Below are 13140 nucleotides of genomic sequence, written 5' to 3' on the forward strand. Positions count from 1 at the left end.
CAAGGTTTTCATCTATCAAATGACATACTTTATAATGTTATGTTCTGAACAGTTAGCTGTTAATTTCACTCACAGTAGCAGCATCGTTCCCTTGGGAAAGTTAACTACTAGCTTAGATGAATTTGTAATGGCTCTTGTCATATAGTTGAAAGCCAGGAAAATTTTGAGATATATAAATTTGTCTAATTTTTGTATGTTATTAGTCTATATTCTTTAGTGCATTATTTAATTAAATAAAAATTGTTAAGCACTTTACCATAATTACTATAAAAAATCAGGCTTAACTCTACTCAACAATCGAGAGTAGGAAAAAACAAGATCGGGTACGTACTTTATTTCTTGTTTTTCATATTTATTCTTTATTTATTATTATAAAAGTAATTAAAATTAAAAATATGGATCTTTTTTAATTTATTAAAGACTAGATTAGGTAAAATAAGTAACAATATTAATAATATATTTAACGAAGCACGCATGTGAGCAGCTTGTGGGTAATGTAATTCGATAGCGTAACATGAGCTGCTGTAAGGATTTAGTGAAAAAAACATTTGAAATGCATTAAGGAGGTTTTAGGGATTACACAAAGGAAATTTTAAGATGGCAAAAAGTATTTTTAATTTTAACATGAAAATTACTTTGCACACAGACTATTCAAAACAAATACTCAATACATTCATGGACAAATCTTTATTTTATTAAAAACACTTCACTAAGAAATATGACTTTTTGTATGTGAAAGACTTGTAATATTAACTGAAAGACTGCCAAATTTCATGAAGATATATCCAATATACTGAGAGTTATAAGTATTAGCTTATAAATACTTTAAACGAGTACAAAAGGTCCCATGACTCAGTCAAATTGACCAACCCCGTGTCGAAAAAGTTAATTAATAACTGGAATGGAAGTATTGTCATAAGAGTACAGGAAAGTGGTTCAAACGGAGGTAAAGTAAGGGCATGGAGGACCACATTAATGTCCCAATCTGGAAGGGCAGGATGCCATGGAGACTTCTGAATCCAGAAGGAATGCATGAGCACAGTAAGAACAGGGAAAATGAAAACCCTACGGTATTATGAAAAATGGAAGGTTTGGGATACGGCTGCCCGATATCCTTAAAGCAAGGAGACCAAAGACCCATGATCAAAAAGCCAGGTGAGAAATTCCATCACACAAACAACAGAAGGCTTATCAGCAGGAAATCCCCTATTAGCAGACAAACAGCAGAAGAGTTTCCACTTTCGCTGGTACACTTCCATGGAAGATGACTTTAAGGAACTAGCTAACAGGAGGCAACTCGTCATGTGAAACCAAACTGTCTCGCAAAGAACATGATAAAACCAAGGCATGAAGATGCAAGACAGGGACATTGGAATGTAGAATGTGGGATTGAGGTTGATGAAGAACGGAGGGAGAAAGTGGAAGAGGGACAGGTGGTGATAGGAGCAGATGTTGTAACTTTGGTTTCCAAGGTTACACTGGCCAATAAGGTGCAATCAGAAGGACTCAACAAGGAGTGGAGTAGATAAGAAGAAATCACCCAATGAAGTAATCAGATTGAAAGGTACACATAAAGGTACTTGTGCGACCAATCCTGACTGAAGACTTTGACCACCAAAGCCTACGGATGCAGTACAGGTGACCAAAAGAGGGGCAACTTGGTATTGAGGCCTGTGGCAAAAGCATCTAATTGGGGAAAACCTCATTGATGGAAAAGGTCCATGAAAATGAGAGGATCTAATGCCCACTCCATCGAATAGATTCGGTCTGGGTGCGAAAGATGATCTGTGAGTACATTGCATGTGAGCAGTAAGTGACTGAGTCAAGAGGGTATGTTGAACTAAAAGTTCCATGGAATGAAGGTTTAAAAGGAGAAGGCAGAGTGCAACTGATATTGATGTCCAAAAAAAGGTTCCCAAATAGACGAGATATTAAGTGGGTCAAAGAAATAACTCCTCTAATTTGATCAACCAGTCCACCCGAGCCGCCACAGATAAGAGTTGGTGAATATGACTGGCTGATTCCAGCTCGTAATGAGACAGAAGGAGCCATTCGTCCATGTAATAATGAAATTACATCCCCAGAGCATGAAGATGATGAGCAAAAGCTCAGACGATACGACAATATACATAAGGAGCCGAGGCAAGTCCGAAAGGGAGGGCCTTAAATTGGTAAACCACCCTGAGATGGACAAACCGAAGATAAGGTCGAGACAGATGTGCTATCGGGATGTGGAGATAAGCATTGGAAACAGCCATCTTTGTCATCCACAACTCCAGAGAAAATCCCCATCTAAGGGTGAGAAAAGGGAGTGCACCGAAGCGGTTGAGGTGAGATATATTGATGACTGGCTGCCAATACCCAGTTTTCTTGGAGACAACAAAAAGATGGGAATAAAAAACCTGGAAGGATAGTGGATCAGTTTGATTGCTTGCTGCAATAGCAAATCTTGAATTGCCTCTGACAGATGCTGGCAGGTCACAGGATCTCGAGAAGGAGGAAAGGAAACGGGACAAAGAGAAATAGGAGGTGGGGAAAGAAACTGGATAATGATCCTTCTGACAGAACTCATATCACCCATTGATTGTCGGTGAAGGTATGCCAGTGAGGAAGAAACTCCAACAGTCAAGCTCCCATCGGACCAGAACCCGCAGGGTAGTCACCATTACCGGTGTTGACGGATGTTATCATTGAGGAAATCGACGAAAAAAAGTACCCTGATTAGAAGGAATGGGTAAAGATTGGGTGGATGAAGAATGAGAAATGGGAATGGATGGCATATGATGCTCTAACCGAGACAAACAGGCTACAAAGGTTGTACGAGTGGATTGCTGGCAGGCTGATGTCACCCAAGACTCTATGGTTTCTTAGACTGTATCAAAGACATAATATCTCAGAAAATGTGCAAGATGTAAGGGATAAAACATCACAAACCTGAGACACAAAATCTGTGAAGACTGAATTAAGCCCAGGTGAATCTACATGTTGCTATTGGGAAGGAATAGCAAATTCTAGAGGCAGGAAAACACAATAAAAATTCTCATTATACTGAACAATTTCAGCTGACTCAAGAGGAGCCTGGGTTATGTCAGGGTACAAAGGTTGATGCATATAGCATTCAATCTCCTAATGTATAAAAGCAGAGAGATCCGCTGTTGGGTCACTGAGGCATGAGAAAAAACACTGGTTGTTGGTGCAACCTCTGAAATGGTAACGTGAACTTCAGAATTCATAACTCAAGAAAATGTTCACAAATTGGTGAGTGCAGAAGTATATCAACAAGAATGAACTGGCATAAAATAAAAATAAACTCAAAAAAGGAACCACTTCATGCAAAAAAAAATTGTTTGTCACACTGGATACACTAAGCACAGAAAAGAAGACATCTGAACTCAAACGCTGCCAAACGAGAAGTGTAGAAGGAGTCACATGTATCATGTGAGCATATCATGCTAATATTGGTTAACAGATGATGCATGATGATTTTCACAAGAGACATGTTGGAATATAGTAATTCCAAGGAGGAGGGGTGCAAGGCTTGTGGCATGTTTGCATATAGAGAACAGCACCGAACAAGAATAGCTAATCTTGTAAGAGGAAGTAAGTACCATATTGGAAACAAATGTAAATGTTGGCAGGTTAGAAGTCATCTTCAGCTAAAACACTATTATATCTCAAACAGGGTGATTGGTCTTTAGAATTACCCTCAGATTGGTGGATGCAATAAATTCAAAGAAACTTAAAGGAAGACTCGATAAATATTTCACTGTCTGTGCAGGTGTGAGGCTCAAAGTGCACATCATGACCCTTTTATAGTTACATTCAAAATTTAATTACACAAATTTATTATCAATGTCCATCAATAAACTTGGTTTCAAAGAGTATTTTATAATTCAAATCTTAGTATTATTGTTATTGTAGTAAAGATGCTCTTTCCTTAGCAGGTGCTTTAAATGATCCAGTGAAAAACTAAAAGTCCAGTTCACACAAACTACAACAAATTAGCATATTTCCAACTTTTACATTTCTAAAACCTTGAACACTATCATAAGTTGGAGGCTTAAGTTACAAATTATGTTAACTAATATAAAACAAATCAACTTACTTGTACAAGGTAGCCCAATAAGTTCAATAGCAAACACAGATCCAATTACTTCATGAAAACAAACTGGATGATTCAACTTTCTATCTTGAAATTATTCTATTTCAGATAAATATACTCTCTAAACTATTTCCTCGACTATCTTTCAACTTACTCTACACACTTCAAAAATATCTCATATTCATAATCCAGCTTCAAATGTACAAGAATATCTTGATATCATCTCAGAACTTTCTAAGCATTCTAGATATATCTTAACATTATACACCTCTTTTAAAAATACAGCTTAAAACAATGCCCCCTTCCTGGATTGTAAAGTCCCCCTGAACAATCCTAATAAAAAAAATAATAAAAAATCATACACTAAATTGTCCATTCACCAAATCCTTTTAGTAGTGGTGTTGTCTTTCAAGGCCCATGATATACAGATGGGATGGAATCTTGTCCCTTGTTGTCAATGGCTGTCCTGTTGCTAGGCAAGTTCTTCTTAGGTAGCTGGTCAGGTGAAGCTAAGTTTGATGATCCTCTGGAAGTATTCTCAAAATTAACTATGGAGTTTGGATTTCTCCTCCATAAACCTACTTAACTTTGGAGTTTGTCCTCAGCTGTGATGAAAACTGTTCAGCCACACCATGGAACATAAAAGAAATTCAGTTTTATAAGTGCTTACAGTATAGCTACCTTCTTCTTTATTACAAGCCAATTTATGTCTTTCCCGAGTAGTCACGTATGTCATCTTTATTCTTCCTATCCAGAAAAGATCTTATGGACACAATCCTTCATGACATGCTGGAGCATTTGGTTCCACTACTGGATGAAGAATAATTGCTGTTAGCTCCTAATATGAGTATCTCGCTTTTTGTTGGTACAATGACCACTATCCCTGCATAGTCAGTTCCCAAAATGGTCTCTGCCTCGATGTCAATTACTCACACATCAAGAGGCACAGAGAAGCTTCCTACAGTAAAGAAACTATCAACTTTCCTTTTGCTGGAACTTTATGTCCACCTGCTTTTTCAATCAATCCCTCTTATTCATCTCTGGAGGTAATTTTCCATCTTTCTTCAACAAATTGAAATGAACAATTTTAGTTGTGAAACCAATCAGCATACTGCAAGGTTCTCCATCAATAAGCCAGAGAACTCTTGGATGATTTTCTTCAAATAGTGTACTTCCTTTCTTATACAGGTAGATGGAGCATTCCCAGATGAACTTTACCACATAAATCTAACTACTTCCTGTTTTCTTGTTGTCTCCTTAGCTCTATTGTTCCTTTGATCTGGTTAGGATCTGTATCCTTGGCTTGATTATAATAATTTTCTCTTTCTGATATCCTTTGAGAGTTGTTATTCCATACAGGTATTTGCCTGCAGTTCCTGACAATATGTTCCTTCAAATGACACTTGAAACTTCTATTATGTTTTGGTTTAATTCTTCTGTTCTGCTTTAACTTGCTATCTGATTAATTCTTACAGTTCTTCTAGACTACTGTTATGGGGAGTTGATGTTACAACCACTGCAAGATCTGATATCCCTGAAACTTCTAGATGGTACACTTATTAGTTCATCTGCAATCTTAATAGATTCTAGTTCCATCACCAACTGCACAGATTACTTTTAGGATGTACAGCTGCTTTGTTTTAGCCTAATCCACATCTCTTTGTCTGTTATGGCATCCAGAAATTGGTCACATACCAAAGAATCCATTTCCATGATGAACTTTTGGGTAAGATAATTGAGCAAGCCTTTCTAAATCTTCTGTAAATTCAGCTAAGATATCTTCTTTCTTCTGTATTCTTTTATAGAATTTTGTTCTGGATACTTCTTTATGGAACTCCAAACACAAATTAGGCAAATAACAATGTTTGATAATTGGTACAACTCCCAGCTGGAATTTTGTTTAATGCTGTCAAAACTCATCCTTTTAGATGAGTAGTAAGAAGGATGACTTGTTGTTCACTATTCCACATGTTCACTCTGAAAAGTATGTTCCTTGGCTGGCCAGCTAAAGTTTGGAACTGCATTAAGTAGTGTTATGGCTGTTGTAGTCCAAGAAGGTCTTTTCAATAACAGGTGGTACAGCAGTAATGGTAATAGGTGAAGATGAGGAATTCTTTTATCTCTTATCTGATACTAGATGGTTTTCAGTTGAAACTCTTGAGAAAATGCAGAAAAAGATATGGCTGGTTTAACTTGTGTATTTAATAATTTGTTTTCCAGATACTTAATTCTGTTATGTTCTTTTCTACCTTCTTGATGTCTTTCTGTACTTAGCTTCTGACATTGTCAATTTCATCATTATGGACTTGCCGTACTTCCTTAATGTCCTTCTGCATTTATTCAAACTTTTTGTAATCCCTCTGTACATTCCTTATATCTTCATTGATCTCTTCTTCAATCAGGTTCGTTTTAGATTTTAATTCCTCTTTAGACAGTGAATCTCTTTCTTTTGTTATGTTCTTCTAATTTTATGTCCCATTGTTTCTGGTCTTTTTTTAGGGCTCTTTTTTATCTCCTTTTAAATTAATGTATCTCTCTTTTTTTTCCATTTACTGTCTCATTCTTCTAATTTTTTATCTCTTTCTTCTTGATCTTATCTTAATAGTTTCATCATATCAAGAAATACTTCACCCCCACTCTTTGACCTTGTGATTGTTATCTTCTACAGTTGAAATTTAGTCAAAGTTATATTATATTTGACCCAAAATAATATCACACTTCTGATACCAGTGCATCAAAACTGTTATTTTTTCATTAGCAGATTCATTTAAATTATCTGGTGCAAATAATCCAATGTTCAGTCCATGTGATGAAAAAATAACTTTATTTCCTCCTCTAATGTTTTTACAAACTTCAACACTTGTACAATGTCATATGTTGTTATATGCCTACATTATAAGTGATGTCCAGAGTTCTCTAACAGTACTAGGACAAAAAACAACTCAATATGCACAATAGCAAACATGGATCAAAATATTTCCTGAAAACACACTGATTGACTCAACTATCTATCTTGAAGTATTTCTATTTTAAAATAACTCTACAATCTCTTGTGCATATAAGTTGTGATAATTTAAATTACAAGTATAATTCTGATGGTAATTAACCTTGCCAGTGTTATGGAAGAAAAGGGTCTATGTGTTTTGATTAAACAGGCTTTTGACCTCCTTAGCATTCTTATATTTATGACTTTTTGACACCATTGGTGTCAATTTTGTTTCTGCAAACTTTTCAGTTCCCTTATGATGAAATTAAATTTACCAATCACATATATTAACAAAAAAGGTAGCAACCACTCATATTTTTATCGTATGCACAGTAGAGGCAGGTACAGGAGGTGGGGGGTGGAGATCAAGTGATTTTGTCACCATTTTTGAAAAAACTTTTAAAAGTTTGGATAATTTTATGGGAAAATGGCAAAACTGACTTATAAAAAACCACCTGCACCCCTTCCAAGATAGAAACCCCTCCTCCTTTTCTAAAAATCCTGTATTCATGCCTGTACTTTACTGCATATACGTAAAAAATAAAATTGACTGCAATAACCAGCAATTCTTTGGAGTAATTGTCCTAGAAGCATGAATATAATTTAGTATAAGTTTATGCAAAATAAAAATATTGATATTTATTTACCTGTAATCTGGCTTCAGTGATTAGTATTTGGATTTGGTGTGGTAATCCTTAAAGCAGGTCACTGTACACAATCTAATGTTGGAAGAAGGACAGCAGAGCTCTTAATGTGTGTACTGACTCTACCAACAGTGTTTAGTGATGTCAAATTGCAGTAGATGGCAGAAGCACAAAGCAGAAAAACAGCTAAATGCTGCAGAATCAGAAAGTAGAGTTTACCCAAAGACTGTCTCAGGGTGAACAATTTTTGTTCAGCTTGCTCACCACAAGACTGTCTCAGCTTAACTGCCAAAGTGGTTAACCTATTCAAGCAGTGTCCTTTTGCTAGTAGTAGAGCAAATCAGATTTTATATTGTATTTACAGAAATACTGAATATAACTTTAAAGACATAAGTCACTGGTTAGACATCATTTGTAGTATTGTATTCAGCCTTAGGCTACTTGTTTTAAAAAAGATATTGAACTGTTGAGAAAGGTTCAAAGGAAGGCTACTAGAATGATACCTGGAATGGAAATGTTGCCATACAAGCTCAGGTTCCTATCTCTAAAATGTTCTCTTGAAAGAAAAGAAGAGTTGGAGGAGATTTGAGTGAAATGTTTAAGATTTTGGTTGACAAGGAGTCATCTTCAGCTAAGAGAATAATATTTTTTTCTAACAAGGTGGTTCACCTTTGAAATGTGTTGCTTACAGGTGTGATGGACACTGCAAACTTAAGGGAATTTAACTCTTTCAGCACAGGTTCAGTTCCTGGGAATAACCTCATAACCATTTTGTGCTTGTTAAAGTTTTCATGCTATAACTTTTAAATTAATAAGCATATGTTAACTAAATTTGGCAGATTATCAGTAATAATAATGCTTGACATAAAGCATGAACAATGCTTTCAAATGTAAAATATCTAATTTTTTTTTTTTTTTTTATCAGGTCTTAAGGTTTGTAAAGCAATGTTTTTCTGATGTCTTATTTTTCTTTTCGCATGTTGCCTATCTATCATGCAAAGTAATATTCATTTTAAGATTAAAAATACTTTTATGCATTAGAAAATTTTCAAATTTCACATGTTAAATCTTTATAATGTCCAGATAGTTATCAAACATTTCTCAAGAAAAAACTTTATATATTATCTGTTCTTTTCAGTAACGAATTTGTGTACGAGTTTGGTAGATTTGACCAAACTCTTAACCACCATAAAAAATTAGGAAATAAATATAAATTGTGCCTTTTTCATTCTAGAATGACAACAAATTATAGCATGAAAACATAAATGTTTAGACTAAATAGCTTATATCTCATAACATTATACATTTGTATATATCTATTATTTTTATTATATTGACCTTTCAGCCATGCCTCACTAACAATACAGAAGTTACAATGACACAGCACATGTGCTCTCATGTGACCGTATCCGATAATATAAAACTGACCTTTAGTCTTTACAAAGTGACCTGTCTTGCCTGTGTTTTAGTGGACTAGTATTTTGTAAAATACAGTCATATTTCAATTATTATACATATGTGTATATATATATTATTGCTATTTAGAAATAAATTCTTAAGCTTATTTTTCTTGAAACACAGAACAGTAAATAAAGAAGTAATGCAAACTATTATCCCTTCTAGTTATGACCTTTGTATTCGGTTCTGCTTGATGTAGGTTGCTAAGCCTTTAAAAATTTCACATGTAGAGGATATGAAACAAAGTAATTTTTTTTAGGTTTTATATATACAGTTGAATAACCAAAAAATCATAAATTACTACATCAGTACCATAGAATTCCACTTTAATTTATCAAGCTTAGTAAGTAAGATGTATTTTAGTCTACAAAATATATGAAATTTCGAGCAGACTAAAGACACACCTTACCTCCTTGAAATCTTTCACATGTGCTCTCTCATAAATCAAATGAAAAGGCAGGCAAATTCATAAAAGCAAAGAGAGATAGAGATAGTCCAGGTTTTACTGATTCACAGACTGTAGAAGGAAATAGAAAAATATGAAGAACACATATATTTACACAGCTACAAAATTTAGAGAATGAACAAAAAGTGCAAGTTGTGTTTATCAAACACTTATGTCTCCACTTTGATCATGACCATAGATCCATGACCTCCAAAAATCAAACTGCCCTAGAACTTTGTACATAGTACTTGTACAAGTTTGGTCAAAATCCATCCATCCAATCTTGAGATATCCTGTCCACAAGATTGGGATGGATGAACAGACAGGAGCAAAACAATATGCACCACCTTACTACACAATGGGGCATTAAAGTTACCATTTGCTTAAATCGAAAATGTATTTCCAATAATACTTACCTCCTCTCACGTTTATAGCTATTACTCGGCTGCCAGGGTTTCTTCCTTTGCCCATCTAAGCATTGGTCTGACTTTTTATCGCTTGCTCCAGTCTCTTTTACTCCACTCAATTACCCTTGGTGATATTTATCATATGACATTCTCCACCCTCTATCCTGGTACTGTATATAACACCTCATTTAGATAATGTTATCTCTTTATCAAGACTGACTCAATCCCAGTATCCAACACTGACTCTTAGTGGAGAGGAAGGGTGGGAGAGTGTGAAAGGAGGCAAGTATTACTGGAAATACATTTTCAATTTAGAAACATATTAGTATCCAATACATACATACCTCACACTTCTAGCTAGAATCCCACACTGATAGGGTAAAGGGGTTAGTGAGAGTGTCTGCATAGATCATGGGTATATCAACAGAAGATTGACACACCAATAAGAGAACCACACTACATCCAGAAGGTAATTCCTGTATTGTTGGTGGAATTTTACATGACTTATAATCACTATCGGCCATGCACCCTCCAAATATCCGAGGCTCCACCACTTGGGGTTGGAATTAAAGGACCATGGTCCCAATATCCCATGTTGATGGCTTGGGCTATTTGTACTGCAACTATATATATATATATATATATACTTATGAGTGTATCCCAACCTATACCCATAGAGTGATGTGTTCCGAGCCACTGGAATCATGATGAGAAAGTAAGCAACACTGAAGTGGACAAACTACCTCCTCCACCTGAAGAAGTCAGAAAGGCAACACCCCAAACTCAGAATGACAGGATCATGTATGCCTTACTCAACCTGAGGAAACAGAACTCATCCAGTATGGAATTATGAACACTCATCTTCACTCCATATAAACCCAACAAATGAACCTAAAATTGATGTCTCCCATAATTGTTACTTCAGTCTTCTTATTAATATTAGTAGCAATATTAAAAAATTTTTTAAATTTTACAATTAAACCCTCAACTGTAACCCATAGAAATTCCACATCATCAATGTAAAAAGTTACAGTTAATCCTTTATATAGAGCCAACCCACCCCTCTTAAAAAGTCTCACTATTAAATAATTTATAACCTAGAATTTCAAAATAATCTCTATTATCAATCTTCTCCAAATCTTACCAAGTTTTAGTAATTCCCATTACATCATAGCCTTTCATTTCAACTAGAGCTCTTAATTCATCTGTTTCATTCCTGGTATTACCAAAGCAATAATAATTATAATTAATAGCAACTAAGCTGAAAACTATGATTATCTTTAAATCTCAAACTTATTTTAAAAATCATTATTTAACTTCATTGCACTAGCTATCCTGTCAATTTAAATACACTTTTCCAAGCTCTCTCACCATTATGCAAATTTAGTTTAACTTATATGTAATGAATATATTCAGAGCTTCCCAAAGCATCCTACTATTTAATCTGCTTCAGTGGAGCCTATCTCTAGCATATAATTCACCCTTATCTTGAGAACTATCATATACCTCCAGCCTCCTCACCTGATACTTTTAGGCATATCCCCAATGATCTTTCATTTTAATTTTTTAAGACTACAATCCTGCTAAATAATACATTTGTACTTCTAGGAATGGGCACTTCCAAAAAAAAACACATTTATTTCTATCCCAAAACTTTTTAGGGGAGTTCTTGTATCTAGTAAACAGCTCCTCTTCTTTATAAATTTCAACTTCATTTGCTTTTACATATTCTACTTTTCTAGTTCTAATCCTTCTTTGCTTCCTAAGTTCCTATTACAAATAACTTCATACATAAACTCATGATGATAAAGAGAATGGCTCCCCACAACAAAAAGCCATATGATCATCTAATCTTCAGTGCAACCAGTCAGTTGTTTAAATTGATTAGAGACATATACTTGAATCAGTGAATACTAATTAAGTGTGTATCTGTACTGTGTAAACCCTTGTAAACCCACCACTCACGTTCTTACCCAAAATATCCTTTAAGATACCTTAACTTAGTAACTAGAAATTTGTCTATATGTATTTTTTCCACATTCCTCTTATTTTTTTCCATTTCCTTTTCAAATTTTTTTTAATTAGATATTATTTTTTTCAAATATAAATAATATTAACATTAACAAGTAATCAAGGTTTAGCCTTTATTAGAGCTTTAGTTTAGGAGTAAATAAAAAAACCACAACGTGAAGATAATATACTAAAATGTTTCGTTACGCTTACAATTGGAAGAATTGTAGTAATTAAGTTACTTTCCCCTAAAAAAGGGGGTTAAAATTCGGAGATACTCAACTTATAAATTATAATTAAACTATTTAAGCCTTTAGTTTAAGTTTAAGGTAATACACGCACTTTTCGTTTCTTGACCCTCCTACAAAAATCAGATTCTTGCATCACTTAAGTTAATCCAACTTCTTGCCAGTTAATATTGCTTATTTCATTTTGGTCCACACAGTTGTATGTTGTAGATAATCTATATGCAAGCATTCCAATCTTTTTTTAACACAAAACAAAAGTAGTACATTGTAATGCTGATACAATACTTATCTCACGTAATTCACTTTCCGCCCTTTTTTAATTATAATTCATTTTGTTTTGCGCATGTGCGCGTTTGGCATGGTCACGTGGCATATATCATAACAGGCGTAAATTACGCTTTTGGCATTATGACTTGAAAGCGAGGCCATCACTGCTAACAACATGGTTCATTTCTCGTGCCAAATTGTATCAATGACTAGCGGTCTAATTATAAAGAAAAAATGTGTGTCAGATAAAGACTTAAGTAAGAAATGGATGAAGGCTCATGTTTCAAGATAAGATAGTCGTAAATGAGCGAAAAGTGGAGACTTGTGGTATCGCTATTAATATTTTCCAGTGTTTACATATATCTAATCAATAGATAATTAAAAATAACTTAATTAAATGTAGAGAATTTACAAACACAAAATTAAAATACAGCAAAGTCTTAATTTTACGGGACGTATCTTCTTCCGTACTGGTGTCAGTCTCATTGGCTTCTGTTTCACGTGACGTTCATCTGCTCTATCAGGAAATGTCCTATTATCAGTAATAGTCACATCAGTGGTAGTAACTTCGTT

The 13140-nt window shown here is 34.6% G+C and overlaps 1 protein-coding gene across 1 annotated transcript in view; it reads right to left on the bottom strand.

Annotated features, from left to right (window-relative positions):
* LOC106467060 overlaps positions 1–12621 on the bottom strand; it is an 83911-nt gene extending 71290 nt beyond the window's left edge. The window contains exon 1 of the mRNA XM_013927375.2: positions 12395–12621. Coding sequence (XP_013782829.1) covers positions 12395–12436 — 42 coding nt within the window. The 5' untranslated portion in view covers positions 12437–12621. The remainder of the gene's footprint in view (positions 1–12394) is intronic.
* Between the last annotated feature and the right edge of the window lie 519 nt (positions 12622–13140).

The sequence above is a fragment of the Limulus polyphemus genome, unplaced genomic scaffold (assembly GCF_000517525.1).
Source record: "Limulus polyphemus unplaced genomic scaffold, Limulus_polyphemus-2.1.2 Scaffold2473, whole genome shotgun sequence".
NCBI classification, from domain to species: Eukaryota; Metazoa; Arthropoda; class Merostomata; order Xiphosura; family Limulidae; genus Limulus; species Limulus polyphemus.